The 27,489-nt window shown below is 37.0% G+C and overlaps 1 protein-coding gene across 7 annotated transcripts in view; it reads left to right on the forward strand.

The window, feature by feature from the left end:
* Nucleotides 1–7,279, forward strand: part of VEZT (vezatin, adherens junctions transmembrane protein) — a 73,319-nt gene extending 66,040 nt beyond the window's left edge. For 6 of the 7 annotated variants that reach the window (XM_082850169.1, XM_082850164.1, XM_082850166.1 and 3 more), the window contains 2 exons: nt 1,617–1,824; nt 5,437–7,279. In XM_082850169.1, the coding sequence (XP_082706295.1) occupies nt 1,617–1,824; nt 5,437–5,951 (723 nt within the window). In that variant the 3' untranslated portion in view covers nt 5,952–7,279. Of the gene's footprint in view, nt 1–1,616; nt 1,825–4,330 lie in introns of all 7 variants that reach the window. The other variant, XM_082850168.1, reaches the window with a different exon arrangement.
* The last annotated feature ends 20,210 nt before the right edge of the window (nt 7,280–27,489 follow it).

Genomic DNA, 27,489 nt, shown 5'->3' on the forward strand with positions numbered 1-27,489 from the left:
TTCCCCTAAAGAGTTTCACGTACATAACTTACCTACCTTTCTCTGTAAGTGACATGGATAAGTTCACGTAAGTTGTTGAATTTATATTTCTAGTGAACTTCAGAATCACAATACAGTGTATTGAATTTATATCATATCATTAGTTCTTAGTGCCTTGAATTTGGATCCATTGAATCTACCCACACATTTTCCTGTTTATATCTAATTGTCCATTTTTTAAATACTCAAAAGTGATGAAATGCATTAAAAGTTAGTGCATTAGCAAAGGTACCTTCTGGGATGCTGGAAATGTTTTTATCTTGATCAGAGTGGTGGTTTACCAGTATCTGTGCCTATGTAAAAATCCTATACATTTAAGATTTGTGCATTTGGCTGCATGTGTGTATGTTATACCCTTTATAAAATACTTTTTTAAATGATTGTGTTAGTTGTTGACAACAGATTGCTCATTCTGAAGAAGGCTTCTTTTCCTTAGGTCATACTGCCTATTCAGTATTCTTAATTGCAAAGGGAGACCAACCCTACTTAGTTTAACCTACAAGAAATTTGCTTAAAAACATTACATAGCTGACAGAATATTTCAGAGGTCCAGATAATCAGGCTTGAAGCAGGTTGGGGTAAACAGCCAAAATCACTCAAAAGAACTGTTCCAGTGGCAACATCACTGCTAAGTCACTGGGTGCAGATGTTGCCACCTGCTCCATCAATGTTGAATAATGAAAACTATCTTCAGAACCTCTACCTCTGGAAACTTGATCTGCCACCATCCTTGCCGGAATGGATTCCTCAAAATGCCTATTTCTTTCTTTTTTTTTTTTTTTAAACATCTTTATTGGGGTATAATTGCTTTACAATGATGTGTTAGTTTCTGCTTTATAACAAAGTGAATCAGCTATATATATATCCCCGTATCTCCTCCCTCTTGCATCTCCCTCCCTCCCTCCTTCCCTATCCCACCCCTCTAGGTGGTCACAAAGCACCGAGCTGATCTCCCTGTGCTATGCGGCTGCTTCCCACTAGCTATCTATTTTACATTTGGTAGTATGCCTATTTCTTTTATAACAAACTTCTGAATCAGATCTGATCCAGGTACACCCGATTAGAGGATCTCAACTCATTTTCCTTAACCACTGCAAGGGAAGCTGAGTAAGCAAGGATCCTACCCTCTCCCTTAGAGATAAGGAGAACCATAAGATGAGGTGTTCCCCAATCCTAGCAATAGTGTTCAAACTTGCTGAGAAGTCAGAAAGAACCACAAATGTCTACCAAAGAAGACTAACATACCTGACCACCTCCCCAAACCACCAGCCCTGCTAATTTTGATTGGTTTTGACAAAGCTAAAGCTGTAATCTTGACTAGATCTATAGAATGGTATCAGAGTAGAAAAATAACAATCGAAGTTGTTAAACTTCTCATCCACAACCCTCTTCGTATCAGGTAAGTTTTTTTAAGATTTCAATTTATCTATGTTTGCTTTGTTCGCCCAACTGTGCTTTAATGACCTGTGCCAGGAGTCATTTTTTTTAATCTTGGAGATCAACAGGTGCAAGTAAATGAATGCTACTAGAAAATTGTCCTCTCGAAGTACAGTGCTTTTTCTTTTATTCATTTTCAGGAGTTAGAAGCTTATGTAGATGATATTGATATGGACAGTGATTTCAGAAAGGATGACTTTTATTACTTGTCTCAAGAAGACAGAGAGAGACAGGAGCGTGAGCATGAAGAATCCAAGAGGGTACTCCAAGAACTAAAATCTGTGCTGGGATTTAAAGCATCAGAGGCAGAAAGGCAGAAGTGGAAGCAGCTTCTATTTAGTGATCATGGTAAGCACTGACTTCAGAGTAAAACGTTATTTCAATGTAAGGGATTCTTTTTTCTTGAACTATAAATCTTATTTTAGGTATAGACTTCTTATGGTTTTAATTTTAGGGATCCACCAGTAAGTATAGTACTTTTTCTTCTAGACACAAAATTAATTTGATCAATAAAAGAGTGGGTATATAATCAGATTGGGAATACGAAATTAGACTTTTTCATCGGTTATTTGATTTTTTTTACTATTTGTTTTGAAATGGGTAGTGAGTTGTGAATAAATTGATGTTTTCAAATTTAGTGAATTTGAGATTCTAAACTCTGTCCTATGTTTATTTTATAATTACTTTAATAAAACACAAAATTAATAACTATGTTCACTATTAAAACAAATGAGTTTAAACCTAGGGCCTTAACTATATCATTAGGTTACTTAATTGATCTGAGCACTTTAGTAGATGGGAAGCAGAGATGCTTCTGTGCATGCTGTCTCCATACTTGGATTCGGACAAAGTTGGATGACTGGTAATACCTAAGATTACCCTTAAACTTCTTTATGTTAACCACCCTTCTTTTCTTTAGTCGAACTTCATGGGAGGCAGGAGAGGGAAAGAGGGGAAGCTTAGTACTTGACAATATCAAACTAGCTAATTCGTAATTCAGGAATTAATGCCTATGGATTTCTAAGAAGGTAGAGTGGGACTTCCCTTCCATTTTAGAGTATGTGGAGCCTCAGACTCAACTGCCTTCTCTTCCTTTTCTCTTTTTCACTAGAAGTATATAGATTACCTATACTCTGGAAGGTTCCTCCTCGTTCCCTTTTCTTCTCTTAGGAGCCCTACCATCCTCCCTTGTCCAGATGTACACTTCTTGATTTTTTTTTTAATTTATTCATTTTTGGCTGTGTTGGATCTTCGTTGCCACGTGCAGGCTTTCTCTAGTCGCGGTGAGCGGGGGCTACTCTTCGTTGCGGTGTGCGGACTTCTCATTGCAGTGGCTTCTGTTGTTGCAGAGCACGGGCTCTAGGTGCACGGACTTCAGTAGTTGTGGCTCATGGGCTGCAGAGCACAGGCTCAGTAGTTGTGGCACACAGGCTTAGCTGCTCCGTGGCATGTGGGATATTCCCAGACCAGGGCTCGAACCCATGTCCCCTGCATTGGCAGGCAGATTCTTAGCCACTGCGCCACCAGGGAAACCCCCAGTTCTTGATTTTATCCTTCTTTCTTCCCATTGGCCCCCTTTGTAGCCCAGGTCCTCATAAGATTATGGTCGTATATTGTGATAGCCTCTTAGTTGACTTGCATTTTCAATACCTTTTTCTTCTAAGCTAGTCTTAGAAGATAGCTTCTAAGTTTTTAGGATAGCTTATATCTATCCTTGAAAGCTACTTAGATTTTTCTCAAACAGCACACTGATAATAGCTCTCTATCTTAAAAACCTATGGTGGTTCCCCCTTTCTAATTGTATTGAATCTAAACTCCTTTTCCTGGTTTCAAGCCTCTCCATCATGAGTTCATCATCCAGTTATATTCCCCACTGTTTCTAATATAGATATCTTCCTCTACTTATATCTATCTAATTAGATGATGGTTGCTGTTTTTATTAATGAAAAACATATATGGTGATCCCTTTACCAGGAATGCTGTCCTCTCCACCAGTCTCTCCTCCATGAGTCCCCCTCTTACTGCTCCAGTCCTACCACCTCTCCCACCACTATGGACCCTCACACCTGGGGGCACTCTAGTGAAATGAAAGGACATCTTGAGCAGCAAAGCATGTAGTAGATGAAGAACTTCCCAGAAGCAGCGGTAAAAACAGAGTTCCTGAAACTTGCTTGTCCATATATTTATGGCCTACATAAATCAGAGATTAAGAGTATTATATTTTAGACACTGTTGTTTCCTATGCGTTCAATTTTTTTTTGTTTCTGTAATTAAATTGGTCTTAAATAGGGGCTTTATTATCCCCCACAGTATTCATTTAGTAAATTACTCACTCAACAAGTAGATATTAAGATACTGTTTACTGCTGTATCCCTAGCACATAGATCGAGAGACAAAAATCCCCATACTCCTGAAGGTTTATATTCTAACACAGAGTTAACACACTAGTCAGTTGATGCATTATACAGATTACCTGCCCCCATTTAATTAACAATAATCAGGAATATCAATCAACTTCTAATATATGTTGCATTCTTTAAGAATTAGCAGATTTATAGACTAACACTGTACATGAAATCTGAAAATAACATTGTATGTGAACTTATATCCTTTTTTATTGTTTAGTATTTTCTTCATGTGGCTTTAAAATTATCTTCTTGACAGTATGGGTAAAGATATAATGATGAGAGAAATGTGTCTCTTTTTCAGGTATGTGTTTTCCATAGTTTACATTTGAAAAGGCAATAATGCTAATTTAGTTTGTGAAAATAAATAAAGAGCTGAAACCTTAAAATGCTTTGCCCATGAAAAATTTCAGTACATCTTCCAGAGTTGTTTTCGTCTCTGCCTACAGGGGTAAAGTCCGAATGGAATTAGAGAGGGAAATTCTACACTGCAACCTGCTGTGGCCATTTTTTTCTGTTGTTGCTGCTTCTCTAGTGGAGTTACTGCAGCTTAGGGACCTGTTTCTTGGAAATGGACATGTTTTACAAAATTATTTTTTAAATAAACGCCAGATCTTCAAGACGTGCTTTTTCTTTCTTCCGTCATGCTTCATAACATATTGTATTGTACTAACCCCTCATAATGGGAGGAGAGACTGCCTAGCAAGCAACCCACTGCCTACTAACATCAAGAGGGGCTAAATAAAACTTCATTTTCCTTGAAAGGACAACTTCTGCCGTATGGATATAATATTTATGTATTACGCTGTACAGTAGTTGATCTGGAATGCAGGTTTTATTTAATTTTATATTTTTCTGTGGCATTACAAAATGTGTACAAGTTTTGCCTTTATTTTCATCAGGGTCTTGTTAGGTGGTTGGCAAGTGAGTTGAATTGTATGTTGCATTTTTTTTCCCATGCTGTTTTAACTTGTAAATATATATGTGTTGATGATAGGATGATTACCTGGATTACTCTTAGGTGTTTGATCTGACATACTACTAGTGAAAACCATGCTGCTTATTCTTTAGTACAGTGGTTCTCAAACTTTAGTGTGCATCAGAATCCAGTGGAGGGCTTGTAAAACATAGCCAGTCCTCACTCAGTTTCCAGTTCAGTAGGTGTGGGATGGAGCCGAAGAATCTGAATTTCTACCAAATTCCTAGGTGATGCTGACTGATGCTATTGGTTCAAGGGCCACACCTTGAGAACCACTGCTTTAATATTTTGAATAAGAGATATGTGAGGTATTGTAAAATATTCATCAAAACTCCATCTCATTTCATATCTTAGGCATTTTATCTCATAAAGTCCTGGTTTTATAAATTTACATTGATTTACTGGCAAGTTTTATTTAGCTTTTATTTATTTATTGTTCTTTATAAGAAAAAACTACTGGGAGTTTAAATTAAAGTTTAAATCATTGCTGGGTTTTTAGTTATTTTCTTTCTTTCTTTCTTCCTTTCTTTCTTTTCTTTCTTTCTTTCTTTCTTTCTTTGTTTTTTTCCTTTGAAGCTGTGTTGAAATCCTTGTGTCCTGTAGACCCAGTGGAACCCATAAGTAATTCAGAACCATCAGTGGATTCAGATATGGGGAAAGTTTGTAAAAATGATACTGAAGAGGAAAATAATAAACCCTCTACAACCGACAATGAAATAAGTAATAGGACTGAGTATTTATGTGAATACCCTCTAGATGGTAAAAATAAAGACAATTCTGCAAATGAAGTCTTCCTCCAAGGAGCTGAAGAAAGAATGTATTACCAATGTGAGAGCGAAGATGAGTCCCAGCAGGCTGATGCAGGTGGCCTGGCCCCTGCCCACCCAACCCACGGGGCCTCATTGCAGCCCTCCATCAAGCAGAGGCTGGCACAGCTACAGCTGTCACCGGATTTTACCTTCACTGCTGGCCTCGCTGCAGAAGTGGCTGCTAGATCTCTCTCCTTTACTACCATGCAGGAACAGACTTTTGGTGATGAGGAAGAAGAACAAATAATGCAAGAAAATGAAAATGAGGTAGAAGAAAAGTAAGAACCAAGATTTCCATTAAGGATTTTAAATTGTTCTTTTTTGTGAAAGTGTTTTAACTTCAAGACTAGATATTCCACTGGAAAGGGAAAATGAGTGTAAGTTTACTATATTTAAAGCTAAAATGTGAATTTACAGGAAGAACCCTGGTTTTGAACAGCTGATCTGAAAATAGTAGTTTACCTGTAAATGGCAGATCTTTTAGGAAAATAAGAGAAAGGTAAGGGCTCTTTTGAATAAACTGCTATTTTATTTTCAGCACAACTGATTGATCTTGGAAATTCTTTAAGTATCTTTAATAACAAATGAATTTATCATTTCTTGCCAGAATTTACTACCATAAAATGACTGGGGTAATTCTGTTGCAAGAATATTAACATTTAGTATGGCTCCTTTTTACTGTATTCTTGCAGTTAATGACTGCAGCTATCATGTCAGTAACAAGTTGTTTGTATTTTATTTTTGTTTATACCAGTCTTAAAACAAATATACACGTTCTGAATAAAAAAAAATTGAATTCATGCAATTGATGTGTACTGGGGTTTGGAACTAAAATGTAGTTTCAGAATTACTTGGCTTATAACGTGTCTTATGTTTCCTTGTTCGTATGTGTATTCAGTGGTTAATTTTAAGATTTCTAAATGATCTTTTAAAAAAACACATTGTTCCTTTTTAAGAATTACCCTTTCAGTTTTGTGTGTTTTATCTTTTTCTGTTCTTGTTGCAACGAAAAGAGATGATATCAAAGTGGGATCCCTATTGTCTGAGGCCTCATCCTCAACTTTGCAAAAAACGTTCCTTTAATCAGTTTGCCTAGAGATAATGGGTGCCATTAACACAAGCAGGTCACCGTGCTGCTGATTTCTAGCCTGAAGCTGTACACCTCTCCACCTTAATAAGATTCTGGAAACATCCTGTCGGCTTCCTGGAAAGCATCCTTGTCTCCTTAATACTTTATTTTACAAACTACCTCTTAAAAGGGGTTGCTTTCCAAATCGTCCAATCTCATCTGTTTTGTGTTGTGATTACATTTTCAAAGAGTGATATTTCCAGGAGTATATTGTTTTTTAATACCTATAGCTCCTATGCAGTGACATAGTTTATAGACATTATTTGAGGAAAATGTAGGAAAAACTCAATTTATGCTGCTGTCCTAGAAAGGAAGTTGTGAATCTAGTATGCCTTTGGAGTTAAAAAACACTTTTGAATTCCTGTAACTTAGCACTTCAAGTGAGTAAATTTTCATATACCAAAGGGGATTTTTTTTTCACTAATCTAAGGAAATTTATTTTTTATCCCGAGGAAAAACTTGGTTATGTTTTATATGAATAGTAGTGATCCTTTGTACTATAAGTGATTCTGCCTGTTGCTAAATATTCTAGGACTTAACCCATAATTAAGCTCTTAGGAGCAATATCTTAGGGTGGGCCTAGTTTACCACTTAGATAGTTAGCTAAATTTCAAGAAAAAATCTTGTGTTGTAACTGACTATTATATTCTTACATAACAATGCTTAAAGTTTATTTTCATTTTAAATTGCTTAGTTTGCCAGACTCCTTTTTTCCTTGAATTTAGAAGAATTATGGAAAAACTTGGTAATCTTTCTCTTAATCTGTAACCTTATATAAGAAGAATTAGAGTTTAATAATTTTTAATTCTTTTATTATATATGATTTTTATTATACCAGCTTGGGGAAAATATCCCCATAGTATTATATCAGTTTTATTTAATGCTTTCTAAGGTGATACTTTTTAATATTGAAAGACTAATTTTAATCAGAAATTCCTAACCTTCCAGTCTGATGTTTTATTCACTGGTTGTTACTTAGTTCCATGAAAATTCTACTTACTGAAACCATGAAATAAGGATCTTGGAATTTTAATTGAATGTTCTTTTTATGTAGTTTTCAAAATTTGTCATCTTTTAGAATATTTCCGAGATAAAATATCTTCCCTGTGAAAATTCCTAATTTTCTCTTATAATAGTCTAAAAGTCGTTGTTTTTCTGTTTTTTTCATGGGGCCACCTGCATTAGAATAAATCGTAGGTCTTATTTTTTTAATACAGATATGGGGCCATACTCCCAATTATTCTTAGTTGGTCATTTTGAAATGAGACCTAGCTGATGTTTATACCCGGTAAAATCTAAGAACTTCTGTCTAGGACTTTATTCTTCTTGCCGTGAATACCTTAGGAAATAAAACAAATAAGTCCATGTAATATAACTAGATATTCTTGTTACTTTTCAAATAATATTTCACTTTTTCTTATCAGGCTTGTGACTGGTTTTAATAGCTGCCACCCTATGTCCAAAAGAAGCCCTCTGGGGAAAATACTTTGTGGGGAAAATTTGTAATTGTGCTTTCCAAATTTAACAGTGGTATTTTGACAGAATAATTCTTGTAAGGAGTAATATCCTAACAGCTTTTAATATGAACGTTTCCATCATTTATTTTAAAACTAGTACTTAAGGTAAGAATATATGAAAAGAGGCATTTAGATCACTCCTGAAGACAAGATTTTTGCCCTTTGCTTACCGTTAGGAAAGTCATGGCAGTAAATGATCTGGTGACAGTTATCATATCTTAAATCCCCCTCCCCCGCCTTTTTTTCCCCCAGCTTTCAGTAAAAGTCTACATATCTGGCCTATCTAGGGCGAGATTCTTGCTGGTCTTTGATTTGCAGTCTGCTGCTTATTTTCACAAGTTGTCTGTTTTTATCTGCCTTCATAAGTTAAGACCTCATTAAAATTAATTGTACTTAACAACTTGTGAATATATTTCATTAGGAACTGATGCATTGACTCAAGTTTGATTTCTGAAGTTGAAGACAAGCAAGTCAGGAGAAACACATTTAAGGCAAATTACTAAGGAAATTTAAGAATATGGGTTTAAGGGTTTAATACAGAAGGATAGATCTAAGTTTAAGTTACAGAACCATCATTTAAAAGCTTTGAGTGCACCTGATGTAATAATATCATGGGGAGTTTTTCCAGCAAAACCCAAATTCTCTGAATTGCTAAATGATGTTTGCAACTTCTGACTTCTCAGCAATAGTTAAAAAGGAAATAAAACTTTTGAGGCTGGAAAACAAGATTTGGTTATATTAGTAACTACTTAGTAAATATGTTAGTAAAATAGGTTAAAAAATTTTAAACTCAATTTTCTTGAAAAATAAATAGTAATATTCTGATTCACATAATAAAAACAGTAAAGCTTTTAATGTTAAAGTATAGAAAGAATCAAATTCTGATACGTTTCACAAAATTATAAGTCAACGGAGTGTTCATCAAAAGTAAACCCTAGAGGTCATTTCACTCTGGTGACTGACTTTTACTTACACATCATCAGTAATATAAAATATTTTGATAAATTATTAGAAATCATGTGGGAAGAAAAGTTCAACGGGTTTGGTTTAATCATAGTATATTGTTTCTGTATCCAAACAAAACAAGAACTAAATACCATAATGCTGTGGTTTAACTCATTATTTGAACTAAAGTGGATATGCCGTGAATGATAACCAGAGAAAACACAGAGGTTGATTTATTCTTCCAATTCTAGTTATAAGACATATCTATGCAAATCACACAAAATTACAAAATGAAGCTACAAATATTTTAGAAGAGAAAATATGGGGGGAAAATATCCTAAGTACAGTAACAATTCATTTGTGTCATCATTGACAGGTGACTAACTTGCATAAGTTAATTTTTCAGTTAACTGAAGCAAATCAGTTTAATCGTCAATTTTTTTTAAACAGTTTTATAAGAAATATTCTAAAATATACTTTATACTTGTCCATGTTTTCTTTGTCATCTTTAAAAACATTACTTCCTATCATGGGGTGATAAACAGAAATTCACTTAGGGGCTACTGAGATATATAATGCCCCTTTTCTACATGACCTTGTATTGCTATGCTTTTTGAGTTATGTCTGTTTTTCACGGTTTCTCTATCTTCCCTTTAATCAACTGTCACTTTTTGCTGCTGTTTTGTGTGCCTGCCTTCCGCACTAGGCCCTAATTTGCTGCTTCTAATCTGCTGTGGACTGAGAAACCAGATTGCCAAGCTTGCTAGAATTGTGTCTAAAATAAGAGTAAGTAGACTGAACAAAGCTTAAGGGGCTTTTCTGTCAGTAAAGTGCATGGACTTTGTGGTATCTGTTTGTCTGCTTAGCATACTTTTGTTTGCCTCTTAGTTCTTTACTAAGAATTTGCTAAAAATACCTGTTTGAATATATGATTGCCATACATTTAAAGTATTAATTCAGTTTTTATATGGTGATGTTTCTAAGACTTTACATTAATGAATTCAGCTATAAAAGAAAATTTGACTATCATCTTTATATAAATCATTGTGTATATTTTAGGGAAATGTTAAATATTCTGTTCTTGTTAAATGTTCTAGTATAGTATGCAGAGTTAAAACTTAGAGCACTATAAATGGACTTCAACTGTGTTCACCAAGATTTATATTCTAGAACTAATTGGTTTGAGACTAAACATGCCTGGCTAATTTAGTAAGAACTGTCTAACTGAATATTTGGGGAATGAGTCATTCTAGATATCCCAGTTTTCTATGGAGCTTAAACCTCTTTAAGCATTTAAAAATTTTGAAATAATTTCTGAAGGATCTTAGTTCCCGGACCAGGGATCAAACCCGTACCCCCTTCAGTGGAAGCGCAGAGTCTTAACCACTGGACCGCCAGGGAAGGCCCTGATGGAAGTGTTTTTAAAACTGACTATGTATTGCTGTCTTCTCAAACAATATATGAAATAAATTAGATGTCAAAATGATCGTTACTAACAATAGTTTTCCTGTAATAGACTAATTAGGCACTGAGAGCTATATGCCCCTTTACTAAATAACTCCATTCTGCTGTGCCTTTTTTGTTTTCTTTGTTTTCTAATAGTTCTGATTCCTCTAATTCATATTAGTGCTCACTGCAGTGTGCCTGTAGCAATAGACTTTCTCCACCTTCATAATGCTTCTTCTAGTCTGCTTCAGTTTTGGAAACCAGGTGACTAAGACAGCTAGCAGAATGTATAAATACAAAGTAAGAGTAAACTGACTCAGTGAAGACCTGAAAAACTGGATTATACTTAAGTGTGTGGATTTTGTGACATCTATTACTACCTATTTCATTGCTATCTTTAAAATAAGTGTACTAGATTAGATTCCTGTTCTCAAAATAGGAGAGCTGTTAGTGTACAAAAGGAACCATTTTGTCTCCATACTTTACCTTCTATATATTTCACTCTAATTTTTCGGCTCCAATTAAAACCAGTCCACTCAAGTTAGCATTTTCTATAGTACTTTCTATTTGAGTTGGATGCCACATGCTGCTAAGAATTTCTTTGGCTGGGTTGTTTTTGTTATGTTGGTTTTGTTTTTAGAGACCTGTATCTTCATTTCCAAAACATGAAGTAGGTTGAGCCCTGGAAAATAAGGAAACTTTTCATTATTGATACCATAGAGAACTGAGAAGTAATAAGGTGTTTAGACTGTAGACAATTATACACAAAGAATTTATTCTTTGATTATGCAGGTTCTTAAGACAATATCTTTATTTTCATTCAATTAAATGTGTATTAAAAGCTGGCCAAATGTTACCGTGTTAGATCTAATGATATTGACAGATACTTGAATGACTAAATTCCCACTGTCATTCTATATTTTGCATGTTTAAATGATAATTTAATGTGTTAATTAATCAAGCATGATGATTTTTCTCGTGAAAAATAAACATTAAATTTGCATGTTACAATGATTGCAAGCAAAATACAAATGTCTAGAAAGGGATATTTGTCTGGGATTAGCATTGAACAACTTGGTTTTACCAACAGGCCGATTGTGTTTTAGTAACCATATGTTGATTCATCCTTCCATCTAATTACAGGGTAGTTAGAGAATCAATCTACTTATTTTATGGCCATGCCTCAAACTCAGCTTTCAGTTATTCATGCTACTAGAAGGGAATTATGATATAGTATTCATCAAAAAATAGATGATCCAAACCAGTTTCTTGAGTTGAGGCTGCTATTACAAAATAGCTATGAGGCCAAACTTGGCTTGGTGGTACAGGAGAAAAATTCTCTTTGAGTATAGTTGTGAGAGGAAAATGATTCTACTTAGTGTAATTGCTATAAACCAAAAAGAAGGATGAATTGATTCCAGAATTCACACATATAAAAGTTTAACGTGAATAAGGAGTTGATTTTATGGATATCCTAAAATGTGTGATAAATTAAAATACATATGATAGTGTTTTAAATGCTGTAAATTTTAATATATTTTAACCTGTTAGCAATTAAATTAGTTTGCCTCATCCCTATTTACTGAATTTCGTTTGGCATATATGAAACACGTTACTGCAGTAGGACAGTATTTAAGTTGTGTATGCTTCGGAATACACTATTTTAAAAAGTGAGTATATTCTCTGAGATATTGTTGTACAAATATATTTTTCCTCTCATATTTTAAGAGCTTCTCAAGCTAAGGGATAATTTTACTATTTTGGACTTAACATTTTTCACTTTGTAGCATTTCTTAAAGGTTGGCTACCTACAGATTATTTTATCATTGAACATATTTTTAAAAACTAAAACATGTCTTTTACAAGTTTATTCTTTTATAATATTTCCTGAGAAATTACATATACTTTTTCCCCTCCCAAGTCAATCTGCATTACCTCCATTTTTAAATCAAAGTATTTTCTGCACTTTTATTTCACCAACCTGTACCTTCTATTCATACCATGACTTAAATAATGCTCACTCAGGCACAGTACTAGCATCTGGCATTGTACAGAAAGCTCCAGATATGTTACTCCCATCCCTTAAAGACTGGCTTATGGTTCTGGTACAGCCCTGGAGGTCGATATGAGTGAAAAGCCCAGAAGTCTGCCTGAGCTGAAAGCACTCCCAAGGAGTTTGGTTTTGTTTGGGTTTGTTCTAGGTATGGTCCCAGGGATCCCAGATCAAACCAGGCCCCTGGGCCTATCCTAGAACCAACCTAAACTCGCGCATCATTCCTGGAACGTCAAGAGTATGAAGACGGAAGATAACCTGAGGCTGACGAGACATCCTGCGTTCACTTTTTTTTGTATGTGTGCCTACACGTTAGCAAGAATTGGTTGGTTAATCCTTCTAAAATAAAGGGATGACAGTGGACAAGATAAAGTCTTACCAGACTTTGACATTATAGTAATTTATCACAATGGGAATGTGGTATGTAATATGGTTATTATTAATTGCCAGTGAGAAGAATTGTTCTTAATTATCAGGTCTCTATTTTTAGGTTAAACAACTTAGCCACCAAAACAAATTCTCCCCCAAATTAATGATTTCTGTTTTTGTTTTTCTCAAAGACTTCCTACTCAACAATATTATTATCAGTCTCATTTAACTAATTTTTCATCGTTTCTAAAAGGTATTAGTGTTTGCTTTCTGGCTGCACTGATAAGTGATTTAAACTCTTGTTTCTGGAATCTAATGCCTTTTTCTTTTAATCTGTTACTGAATCTACCACATTGCCTTCAGCTTGCTTTTTTTTTTTTTTTTTGTGGTATGCGGGCCTCTCACTGTTGTGGCCTCTCCCGTTGCGGAGCACAGGCTCCGGACATGCAGGCTCAGCGGCCATGGCTCACGGGCCCAGCCACTCTGCAGCATGTGGGATCTTCCCAGACCGGGGTACGAACCTGTGTCCCCTGCATCGGCAGGAGGACTCTCAACCACTGCGCCACCAGGGAAGCCCCAGCTTGCTTTTTGAGATTCAGATCTGGGAAGAACCTTAGCATCATTTGTAGACACACTGTCCCTTGTTAGACTCGTTGTAGGCTACATTTTAGAATCTGCTGTGGTTGATGAAAATCTAGGATGATAGAGTGGAAATGGTTGATACTTCACATTTTACAAAAGTATTTTGTAAGGTTTTTAGCAGGTTTCCTTTTTTTTCATTCCCTGCTGCTCTGGATTTTAAAAATATTCTGACCTAGTTGATTAATCAAATAGTCTAACATCGTAACTGTGGCATCGCTATAGTCACATAACATGTTTTGTTTAATTTGGAGGACAAGATTTCTGAAAAGGCATTGAAAAGACCCCCAAATCCAAAGGTTATTTATTATACACAATGAAAATGTATACTTTTGGTAATACTGGCATTTCAGTAGGTTTAGACCATGTTAGAAATAATTGCAGACTAATCAGGGACTCTACACATGACAGGAGCTGAAACTGTGCTGTTCCTCCAAGCCTTGTCACACCAGAAAAATTGGGTCAATGAGGAATCCTTTAAAATAGGACTGTGGGCCTGTTGAAGCTCATTCTGAAGAACTCAACCCTGGGATTAGTTCTGTACTACATGTATTATGTAGATGCTTCATCCCACAGATTCTATTATTTTTGCCTTTTAAATCTTATTATGTTTAAGCTTCTCAGTGTTTTTCTTTTTGCACAATGTTTTCCTATTTGCATAAATCGAAACACTGTACATGTTACTATATATATATATTTTAATAAAACAGTATACTTTGGATCTAATGATTTTGGATTTTGATTCTTTTTAAAGCTAAATGATTTAAATGCTTTTTATTATCTTGTAAATTCACTCTTAATTTATGCCTCAAGTCTTCTCATTCATTTTTTTCTCTAATGAACTATATAGAATTAAATAAGTGAGCCTTATATTCAGCTTCTGCCAGAATTTATGACATTTTGTATTTACCCAAACATGAAAAATTTCTGTCATCGGCATTCTTGTATGAGTGCACTAATCTGTGAGCATAGTTAACTGTATTTCTTGACAGAGCCCACCTTAGGTTTATGTAGAATAAGTATTCTCAGTTAGGGGAGGGCCTTTGTACTCGCTTTTAACATTGTTACATATGAACACTGAAAACAGGAATTTGTGTACTGTCCAACAGAGTTTAGGCATATTTAGATAGTAAGTTTCTAAAGTCTGCCTTCACTTTAGATACTTTTGGAGTGTTAAGCTGTATTTTTTAAATATAATTTAAAAATATTCTTTCAGATATGTTTTAATTTTTACCTTTTGACTACTTATATAGTAAAACTGTACATTTCCAACCTTAATTGAAGACTTGAGAGTATAACTTTTTTTAACACAGTAATTTCTTTAATAACTTTATGTATTTAATTATATTGAATTCTTGTCAACTGTTTTAAAAGATTTTACCAAAACCCAACAGCAGGTTTGTACATATCTGTATTATTGTTGTTCCTTCTAAGCTTAAGAAGTCTCCAATAAAATCTGTACTTCTTTATATTTTGTACCTTTTTTACTCTGGTGTTTGCAGCATGAATTAGCCAAAAGATAAAATTTCTTTTTCTCTTCCTTCTTCTGTCTCTATTTTTCTATTGTATTTTTTGAGAATTTATTAATATACCCATAAAAGACAGCAGTTGTCTAGGAAGGCCTTGGATTCATTAGTCTTAAGTTTTGTTTGGTCATTCAGGTGCCTCACATTGTATTAAATATTTTACCACAGTGAAAACAGCAGATTAAGTCTAAAAGCTCCATGTTAACCATTCTCAGTGACTGTCAGCCACTGGATACATTCTAATCCTGTTGTATTTGTTGACTTATATGGCCTCCCTGACAGAAAGGACATACTGAACTAAGAAGGGAGTTAACGTCCAATGGATCATACTTGTCCTATGTAATGAATGAATGATTGTTTTTAACTTTCCTAAGCTTAGCTATAGTCTTGGGAACATTTGTGGTAATTCCACAGTGGCTCTGCAGACTGAACGCTGGTTAAAGAGAAAGTGGCCTTCTTCAAACTGAACTTTTAAATTAAAAAGCTACCTCTTTGCAGAAAAGATTTGAGGCAAGGAATAAATATCCATAAAGGCAGTTCTTGAAATTTGGCCCTTGTCTGGGATTTGTGAGATAAGATAGTATATGGTTACTCTACCGGATTCTGAAGTCATTGGGTAGGAAATATCCCATATTATAATCCCTCCTTGTCTTCACAATTTGCTTTTGAAGGTCCTTAGCAGATGTGCTATAACCATTGAAAATAAAGTTGGCAAATAGTAATTTTCCCCGAATGTGCATCTGTAAAAATTAATAAAACACTTTCAGAATCTGACCATATGAAAAGTAGTCCTATTTGTTTGAAGTAAGATCTTAAGCGTGTCCCTACGAGAAAATGTTTATTTTTATATGCAAAGTAATATTAGGTAAAACATGATCCTGGAACTTGAATATGTTGTTTGAAGATGAAGAAACAGGCTCAGTAATTTTCTCACTCATAGTCATACACATGGAGTGGCAGTCCCAGTATCCCAACCAATTCTAAAATGACACCATATCTGTTCATCATTATGATAAGCTACTTGTGGATACTTTTCATTTTACAGTTAACCTGTAAGATAAAGTACAGAGCCCTGAATTTGGAAGTCAGTAGAGTTGGATTATGGGCAAAACTACTTCTCTTAAGTCTCAGGCAAATCACTTAACTGTAATGAGCCACAGTTTCCTGAGTAAGAAAAAAACCTAACAATTGTGATTTATGAATTGGACTAGACCTCTAAAATCCACTTCTAGTAGTAAATTCTCAAGATTGTCTGTTTCTTAATAAATGTAAAGCCAAATCTGACATTTTGTTCCAGGGAACAAGAGAGCTTATATTTATGCGCAGGTGAGCATCTTGAAAATTAATCAACTTTTAGAGATTAGAAAGGTTAAGAAGAAGTGGCAGGGGAGGGAGATGGTAAATAGTTTTAAAACAATGTAGCTGGTCCAGCACAGAACAGAACCTGCTAAGGACTAAGTATACCTTATTTTTTAAAGCAATCCAATACAAGTATTTAACAGAGGAGTCTAAGAATTCAAAAGGAACAGTTGTTCTCGCTGATAACATATTCTTTCTTTCCCCTTAGATAACATAATCTTTAAATCATGAAGGGGTGTCCTATTGCAAGGTTTTCTCTGGGAAGAGAATTTTCTTGTTTTTCTTCATTTCAGCAACAAAAGAATCTCTTGTTTCATATCTAGGACTATCTATAGCCAATGCTGGCCGAAATGGAGTTTGGTGTGGTTCCGTGATCTAAAACACTGTATTCTTTAGCACCCATGAAGCTGCTAGCCATGAAGCTACTTACCTCGCCTGATAACCAGATTACTATGTACAGTATATTATATATGTGAATATTTTATAAGACCTGAAGAATTTAACAGTGATAATCTCTCGAACAGTAACATAAGGGTGACTTTTAGCCAGCTTTTTCACCAGGATAAATGTGAAACACTTGTATAATAGGGGAAAAAAGTGTAATTTAAGAAACTGATAAGTTGCAAATGTACAGGTTGTCGTTATTTTGGGCTTATATTCATTCATATAAGCCATCACCTCTTAGGTTAAAGCTGGAGGCTAGAGAAAAGGAGACAAGACTGCAATCTTCTGTTCTTGCAGAAATAAGTTGGTCAAAATACAGAAAAATGTTAGGCTAGAAAAAAAACCCTTAAGTTTGTATATATCCTGAACCCAGGATATGACCTGACACAGTACCAAAATTCAAAATGTTTTCTTACTGAAATCATGTTGAAATTGAGTTTCAATTACCTTCAAAACCTGGAATAAATAATCCAGAGGTTCTCAGCATTTTGTCAACTAATGACCCCGATGCTATTTTCCCTATGGGCCCCATGCTTTGAATAATTTTCATCTATCACATAATATATATTAATTAAAACCCTGTAAGTTGCACACCCTCCCAATCTCTCTTTTTTTTTTTTTTTCTTTTTTAAACTAGCCAAAGCTATAATGGCCTTTTAGTTTGAGTGTGTGCTGCATGCCAGGCACTGGTCTTAGTGCTGAAGACAGCGGTGAACAAAACAAAGCTTCTGCCCTCATTGAACATTAGGAGAGTCAGACAACTTAATATATTGGGTGGGTCAGCTGTACAGAAAATGAAGCCAAGTAAGGGATATGGAGGATGCAGAGTGCTTTTTATATAGGGCAGTCAGGTATGAGGGAGTGAGGGAACCAGCCCCACAAGTAGAAGAGTATTACAAAAGCAGTAAGTGAGAGGGCCTTGAGGCAGGAACAGAAGCAAAGAGACAAGCGTGGCTGAAGCCCCGTGAGAAAGGGGCTGGCCAGTCAAGGAGGGCCTTGGAATGAATAAGGCTTTTACTTTGAGTTAGGAAGCAACTGGAGGTTTTTAAGCAGTGGAGTGACATGACTTAAGATTTTTAGAGTTACTAAGTTTAAAAAGCATTCTTCCATGTGGACGTCTGACAGGGATGGGGAGAAGGGAGACCTGTTGGCTATTGCAGGGATCTGTGTGAGGGATGATGGGTGGTGGTGGTGAAGGTAGTGATGGGTGATCAAATTCTGGATATATGTTGAAGGTAGAGCCAACAGGACTTGCTGATATAATGAATGTGCAGTATAAGAAAGGGGAGGTCTAGAGGATTCTAAGGTGTTTGGCCTGAGCAACTGGAAGAACAGAGTTGTCATTTATTGAGATGGGGCAGCCAAGTGAGGTTTGGGTAGAAATTGAGCTGGTTTTGGTTAGGCTAAATATGAAATACTTATTAATCTTTAGGTGGAAATGCTGAACAGGCAATTAGATATATGAGTCTAAGTTTAGGAGCAGAGCAGGAGATGTCAGCATTTAGGGTGGTGGTTAAAGTGTGAGGTCAGAGGTCAGAGGTCAGAGGATGGAGTCAGAGCACTGAGATCCTTGGGGCATCTGAAGTTGGAAATCGAGACACAAAGGAAACTGCAGGACTTCCCTGGTGATGCAGTGGTTAAGAATCCGCCTGCCAATTCAGAGGACACGAGTTTGAGCCCTGGTCTGGGAAGGTCCCACATGCCGCAGAGCAACTAAGCCTGTGCCCCACAGCTACTGAGCCTGCGCTCTAGAGCCCGTGAACCACAACTACCGAGCCCACAGGCCTAGAGCCCATGCTCCGCAACAAAAGAAGCTACTGCAAGGAGAAGCCCGTGCACCGCAGCAAAGAGTAGCCCCCGCACAGCAACGAAGACCAACACAGCCCCCCCCCAAAAAAAAAATATATATATATACATAAAATAATCATAATGTAAAGAGCTAAATATTTAAAAAAAGAAAAAAGGAAACTGCAAAGAAGACTTAAAGCAGTCAGGGACATAGGAGTGGTGTCCTGAGGCTGAATGAAGAAAGTATTTTATAACAGAGGCAGTGGTTAACATGTCAAATGCTGCTAAAAGATCAAGAAAGATAAGGCCAAGCAATTTTACCCCAATAAAGGTGTTAAAAAAAAAAAAAGAAAGATAAGGCCATTTGTATATCTTCTTTGGAGAAATGTCTGCTCAAGTCCTTTGCCCATTTTTTTTAATTAATTAATTTATTATTTATTTTTGGCTGTGTTGGGTCTTTGTTGCTGTGCGCGGGCTTTCTTTTGTTGTGGCGAGCAGGGGCTACTCTTTGTTGTGGTGCGCGGTCTTCTCATTGCAGTGGCTTCTCTTGTTGTGGAGCACGGGCTCTAGGCAAGCAGGCTCAGTAGTTGTGGCTCCAGGGCTCTAGAGCACAGGCTCAGTAGCTGTGGCGCACGGGTTTAGTTGCTCCGCAGCATGTGGGATCTTCCCGGACCAGGGCTCGAACCCGTGTCCCCTGCATTGGCAGGTGGATTCTTAAGCTCTGCGCCACCAGGGAAGTCCCTGCCCATTTTTAAATTGGGCTATTTGTTTATTTTCTTGTTGAGTTTTAGGAGTTCTTTTTATAGTCTGGGTATTAATCCTTTATCGGATATATACTTTGCAAATAGTTTTCCCCTTCTGTGAGTAGTGTTTTCACTCTTGATAGTGTCCTTTGACACACAGACATCTTTAATTTTGATGTAGGAAAAATCCTATTTTTTCTTTTGTTGTTAAGTTTCCTTCTCTTTTCAAGAAAGTCAATAATAACACCTGGTTCATAGGATTATTATGAGGATTAAATAAATTAATACATGTGAATACATGTAAAGAGATTGGGACAATACTCACCACGTAAGCACTCAATAAATATTAGCTAGTATTCAGGCTAAGCTTAGTACAAAATACCTGGGTCAGAGGGATAGAAATAGATCATGTGACATGGAAGCCACAGGAGTAGATAGTCTCAAGAAGAGCATGATCAGCAGTGCAAAATGATGCAGAGATGTCAAATAAGATCACACAAACTTCGACTTGATACCAACAAGGTAAGACAGTGGTGTGACAGATGCCAAATTATACTGGATGGAAAAAAACTGTTAGGCCCTTTTTGGGTCCAGGGCCAGGTTTCCTGCTGTTTCAGCACTTATGGTGTTCCAAAACATGATTGAACCTATGGGGGTTTGCTGAGGTACAAATCTGACTCGATTTGAAGTCAGAACAACTAGGTTCAAGTCCCTGGTCTCCTACCATGTGATGCCTGTGCTCACTTCCAGAGTTCCAGTTCCCTCACTCGTAGAGGACAATCATTCCTACTTTACAAGGTCAACGACAAGTTTAAGTGAAGAGTAAGCATGATGGTAAGTCATTAATTATCATTGCCATAATAAATCGTTCTACTCTAACTCCTTGTTCTAAGGTTCTAGCATTCAGTAGTTCTGCCTGCATGCCAGGTCTTGTGAAGTGGGGTATTCTTATTTCACAGACAATTGGCTTACAGGTTTGTAATGGTAATAAGATAATATTAATACATGTGAAATGCTTATGACAATTGGGCTGCTGTTGTATTCTTTTTTCCTTTTGATGTGGACCATTTTTAAAGTTTTTATTGAACTTGTTACAATATTGCTTCTGTTTTATGTTTTGGTTTTTTGGCCTAGAGGCATGTGGGATTTTAGCTCCCTGACCAGGGATCAAACCTGCACCCCCTGCATTGGAAGGTGAAGTCTTAACCACTGGACTGCCAGGGAAGTCCCACTGCTGTTGTATTCTATCGGAAAGTTTTTTCCTGATTTTTAGTGGTGACTGTCTTCAGGTCTGTTTCCTGAGCCCACTGCATTCCTCATGTTTGTGATGTTCACCAACTTAACTCATCCTCAGCTGTTGCTGTAAAAAGCAAGTGCTTAAAATATTACCATTGACCAGATCAATGGACCTTTTTGTTCACTTTGTTTGGGTTGTAGACATGAGAATTCATTTAACTGAGCTGTGAGTACATTGCAGAAGTTTGTTTGGGGATTTCATCTGCAGTTCAGTAAACAGAACATGGGGTTCCCACTGAGTTCCTACAGCTACCAAAGCAAAGATGTTTTCAGCGAAGTTAACTGTCCAGGCCTGATCAATCTCACCCTTATGAGCTGCATTTCAGGGCAGGATGTTAAGTCACATTTATTTAGTCTGGTTTGTACCTTGTTGTGTGGCTTCTCTTATTCTTTTTTTAGAGTTTATATTTCTTTTTGATTTATTACATATCCCAGGATACCTTAGGAATGAACACATTTTCAAAACATAATAAGAATAAATTCTATAAAGAATACTTGAGGGCTTCCCTGGTGGCGCAGTGGCTGAGAATCTGCCTGCCAATGCAGGGGACACGGGTTCGAGCCCTGGTCTGGGAAGATCCCACATGCCACGGAGCAACTAGGCCCGTGAGCCACAACTACTGAGCCTGTGCGTCTGGAGCCTGTGCTCCGCAACAAGAGAGGCCGCGTTAGCGAGAGGCCCGTGCACCATGATGAAGAGCGGCCCCCGCTTGCCGCAACTAGAGGAAGCCCTTGCACAGAAACGAAGACCCGACACAGCCAAAAATAAATAAATAAATAAATAAATATTAAAAAAAAAAAATACTTGAATAACTTTTCAAGGAAATCCAAATGAACTATGACTGTACAATATTTTGTTTGTTAATGATGGATGGTAACAAATAGAATTTTTAATTCAATACACATTTATTGACTGGTCGTCTTTGTACCAGATACAATAATCACACTGTGAGATAAATATTCCCATTTTATAAATGAGGAAAGTGGCTCTCAAATAAGTTAAATATCTAGCCCAAGAGCCCAAGACTCTTAGCAAGAAAAAACAATAGACTAGCTTCTCCAAAAAGGCTCTTTGACGTCAGATTAGATGTTTGCTCTATGTATTTTGTCAGTTTTCTCTTGTTTTCCTGCATGGGTCACCACATACAAGGACATACACGTACACACACACACACACACACACACACACAGAAATCCTAATTACCCTTTCAAGCAGCATAATCCCCTCATTCTGCATTTAGTTTAATCACAGGATTCCTAAAAGAAGTCAATTAAATAGGCAATTAATTTCTCTGTGCATTGTTCACTCACATATTAAAGCTGTTAATCTAATTTCTTTAGACAGTCTCTCTGACACCACTGTCCTCAATGTTTAAATTCCTCATTACTCGTGAAGTTGATGTGAGAATCTTTTTGCAAGAGTACTTTGTAAACTGAAAAGATATTTTTATTATCTAGTTGTGGGATCTAGTCTGTTCAGTTTTATTTGGTTGACTATGGTGAGAGGTTGAATGTTTAAGCTACACCAGTTATACCTTTGTTCCAGGAACTTAACTGAGTGGAATTGAAAGACTTTTCCAAACAACTCAAGCCAGGCAAACAGTCCCTGATTTGCTCTCTCAAACTAAATATATTAGCCTTGTGGTGACCAAATATTGAATTGAAAGCAAAAAGTTTTTAACGGCCCTCTAAAGCACTTACCACTTAACTTTAATGAAATATCCCAAGATGCTTCCAGATAGCAACTCTTTCAGTTAAGTAGAGACTGGAAAAAGGATATGTGTTAGGAGCATAAGTAGAGAACTCCAAAGTACTCTCTCCCGGGAATTCTAAAAAGTCTCATTTACAGAAAAATAATGAGGAGACAATTTCCCACCCTACATACCCATGCATTATATCCCAACGCTGCTAACAGACACTTCCTGTTGCCCATTTTGAACTATGAGTCAAGATGCCTGGGTTCAAACCTTAGCTCCACCCCTTAGCTCTGTGATCTCCTTGAAGGCTCAGTTTCTTCATATGTAAAATGGAAACAGCAATAGCTCATAGGATTGTTGCCAGAATTCACGGAATTAGTTATGCGAAAAGGTATGATTCTCAGCAGATATTCTTTTCCTTTGGGTCTCAAATATTCATCGTTTTGTTGGGAAATTCCTGCCTTGTAGAAAAGTCTGGGGCCTTGCCAAAGGCTGAGACAAAGACTTGGTTGATAAGTGAAAGAGACAAAGCAAAGTAAAAATGGGTTTGGCATTCCTGTTGGAAGGCTTGGTGAGTATTCATTCACCCAGTCAAAAAATATTTATTGCAGTCTTCTATTTTTCTAGGCATTCTCCTAGGCACTGGAATGCAGGAATGAACAAAAAGGACAAAGTCCCTGCCCTCAGTGGGGAGACCAGATAATAAACCAGTAGATGCATAAGATGTCAAGTAGTGATGAGTACTATGAACCACACAGGGGAAGGAATGGAGAGTGGAAAATAGAGCAGAAAGGGAAGGCCACTGAGAGGGTGGTATTTGTCTAGAAATGTGATTATGTGAGAGAATAAACCATGCAGCTATATGAAGAACAACCAGCAAAGAGAGCACAACGTGTAACGGCGCTGAAGGGGAATGACAAGGATGCTAGAGCGGCAGGAGCTGAGTGGGCGAGCACAAGAGAGGCAGCAGGGGCCAGGTTACATGACGCCTTGTGGTCCATAGAAAGGATCTGGGCTTTCATTTCAAATGTGTTGAGTACCCATTAGAGGGTTCCGAGCAAGAGTGCTGTAATCTGATTTAGGTTTTATAAAGATTAATTACTCTGGTCGCTATGTAGAGGACGGACAGTCGGCAGGACAAGAGCAGAAGCAGATAAATCAAAGAGGATGATGCCGAGGTGGTGAGATGGAACAAATAGTTGGATTCTGCATTTGCTAGGAAGGAAGAGGCTACAGGATTGGCAGATGGATTGCAAGTAGGGTATGAAAAGAGAGAAGTAAAGATTTATTTCAGTATTTTTGCTCTGAATAAAGTGGGTGAGGACCGCTTCCTGAAATGAAGAAGATAGGGGAGGAGCAGATCTGGGGGGAAATAGAGTTCTATTTGGGAAAATTGAGTCAAGATGCCTAGTTATCAAACGTCCGAGGGAAATATGAACAGTGAGTTGGAATTAAGAGGAACCTGGAGTTCAAGGAAAACATTGCACGTGGGGATATTAATGACAGGGCCTTTAAAGCCACAGGCCAAGGTGAGAGTACCAAGAGCAGGTGTCGATGGAAGAGAAAACAGACCTGAGGTGAGCTACTCTTCCTAGAGGCCAAGTGACACAGCCGACTCTTAACCCTGGTTGTATGTAAAAGTCACACCATGGTCTATTAAAAAATAGAAACTCAGGGAATTCCCCGGCGGTGCAGTGGTTAGGACTTGGCACTTTCACTGCCGAGGGCTCAGGTTGCGGAACTAAGATCCCACAAGCCACATGGCGTGGCCAAAAGAAAAAAACAATACTCAGAATAAAACAAACTAGTGAGTATAACAAAAAAGGAACAGACTCACAGATATAGAGAACAAACTAGTGGTTACCAGTGGGGAGAGGGAATGGGAGGGGGAGCAAAGATTAAGAGATACAAACTACTATTATAAAATAAATAAGCTACAAGGATATATTGTGCAACACAGGGAATATAGCCAATATTTTATAGTAACTATAAATGGAGTATAGCCTTTAAAAATTGTGAAGCAGTATGTTGTACACCTGAAACATATAATATTGTACATCAACTATACCTCAATAATAATAATAATATAAAGATACTCAGGGTCCACACGGATCTACTGGATGAGAATCTCTAGGGGGTGAGACTTGTGTTTCTTAAAGAGCTCCATGGGTGGACAGCCAGGTTTGAGGACTATTGACCCAGGAAAAGATAAGGCAAAGAGAGTGGGAAAGGCTGTGGTTCAGGTAATACTAAAAAAAAAAAAAATAGACCAAGGGCTCAACACAGAACCCATTAAACCCTTCACTTCTACACACACACACAAACACACACACACACACACACACACACACACCATCCCCACCACCACTTCCTCTATCACCATTACTAATCACTCTTAAAGACTGAGCTCCACACTCACATGTGTAACTCCCGCACCTCAAAATAATAATAACATACACAATACTTTTTGGTTTACCAAGTTTTTGTATACATTTTCTTATTTGAACACACATTCTCACATCACATCAACCCTGTGAGCAACAGGTAAAGATTGCATTTACTTCTATTAAATCTAGCCATTAAATCCAGGTCCCATTGGTATGCTAACTCAGTTAATCCTCACGACATCCCAATAGTTGAGGTGGTGATTTTCTCCCCAGTTTACAGATGAAGAAACTGAGGCAAGCCACAAAAAGAAGTGTTAGATCTGGAATTCACACTCAAGTTTTTGACACCAAAGCTTATGCTCTCATTTCATCAAAAAAAATGTAATCACTACTCTGCTTCATTAAAAAACAAAAAGGCTACTAAACTAGGTTAGCTTTTAAAGCCCAGAACCATTACAGTCTTCCAGGAAATGAAAAAAAAAAATAGCAGTGTGTTGGGAATTTCTGATTTTAAAATAACTATTGTGACATCAATCTCAACCAGATTTTCACACTTCCTTGGTAGGTACTGGTTTTGCTCACAGAATTTTTTATAAGAAAAGTATTTTCTTAGGGATGCAGGTAGAAGATATGAAAGCTCCTCAAATAGTCCTCGAAAATTAGAACCTAGAAATGGGACAGTGGAGTAATTGATTGCCTCCACATCCAAGTCAGGCTGGCAGGATTTGGTGAAGAAAGTTATAAATTTTATCCACATTAAGAGAGAAGTTTCATTTCCCTTCTATCTGTGATTATCCATCCCCTTCTGACATCACGACTTTCCCCTAAGGTTCAGTATTACAAAATCTGTTTCTTACTAGTAAGTTTGGTCACTAGTATTGATAATCATATGCCCTCCTGACTTGAAATATAGTCCTAGGAGAATTTCTGAATGCAGCTTTATGGGATGAGCCTCCTAATCAGGAAGAATCTTTATTCTAATTCCTTAGAGTCAAACCAGATATGCCCAAACCAACTGCTTCGAGGTGTTTTGTTGGTTTTCACTGTACCAGATTCACATACTTAGAGTGAACACTAAAGATTTCAGAGCCGTGTCTTAAGGAGGTTCTAGACTTGAAAAGAAAACAATAAAAAAATTAGTGCTGGGCTTCCCTGGTGGCGCAGTGGTTGAGAGTCCGCCTGCCGATGCAGGGGACATGGGTTCGTGCCCTGGTCCGGGAAGATCCCACATACCGCGGAGCGGCTGGGCCCGTGAGCCATGGCCGCTGAGCCTGCGCGTCCGGAGCCTGTGCTCCGCAACGGGAGAGGCCACAACAGTGAGAGGCCCACGTACTGCCAAAAAAAAAAAAAAAAATTTAGTGCTACTATATAGCACAAGGAACTATATTCAAGAATATATAACTGAATCACTTTGCTGTACACCAGAAACTAACACAACATTGTAAATCAACTGTACTTCAATTTAAAAAAAACAGTATGGTACTGGCACAAAGATGTAACAGAATAGCGAGCCCAGAAATAAACCCACACTTCTATGGGAAATTAATCTACGACAAAAGAGGCAAGAATATACAATGGGGAAAAGACAACCTCTTCAGTAAATGATGTTCAGAAAACTGGACAGCTACATGCAAAAGAATCAAACTGGACTACTCTCTCATACCATGCACAAAAATAAATTCAAAATGGATTAAAGACCTGAAATCAGAAAACTAGAAGAAAACATAAGTGGTAAGCTCTTTGACATCGGTCTTAGTATTTTTTGGATATATCTCCTCAAGCAAGGGAAACAAAAGCAAAAATAAATAAGTGGGACTACATCAAACTAAAAAGCTTTTGTACAGCAAGGGAAATTATCAACAAAATGAAAAGGCCACCTACTGAATGGGAGAAGATATTTGTAAACAATATATATATAATAAGGGGTTAATATCTAAAATATACAAAGAACTCATACAAGTCAACATAAAAAAAAAAAAAAACCAACACAATTTTAAAATGGGCAGAGTATCTGAAGAGACATTTTTCCAAAGAAAGCCTGCAGATGGCCAACAGACACATGAAAAGATGCTCAGCATCACTATTCATCAAGGAAATGCAAATCAAAACCACAGTGAGACATCACCTCACACCTATCAGAGTGGCCATCATCAAAAAAGCAACAAATAACCAGTGTTAGCCAGGATGTGGAGACAAGGGAACCCTCGTGCACTGATGATGGGAATGTAAATTAGTGCAGCCACCATGGAAAAGAGCATGGAGATTCTTCAAAAAATTAAAAATAGAATTACCATATGATCCAGCAATTCCACTCCTAGCTGTTTATCCACAGAAAATGAAAACACTAATTCAAAAAGATACATGCACCCCTATGTTCATTGCAGCATTATTTACAAAAGCCAAGATATGGAAGAAACCTAAATGCCCATCAAGAGATGAATGGATAAGAAGATGTGGTATATATACACAACGGAATATTACT

Source organism: Leucopleurus acutus (assembly GCF_964270905.1).
Source record: "Leucopleurus acutus genome assembly, chromosome: 11".
In the NCBI taxonomy this organism is placed as follows: Eukaryota; Metazoa; Chordata; class Mammalia; order Artiodactyla; family Delphinidae; genus Leucopleurus; species Leucopleurus acutus.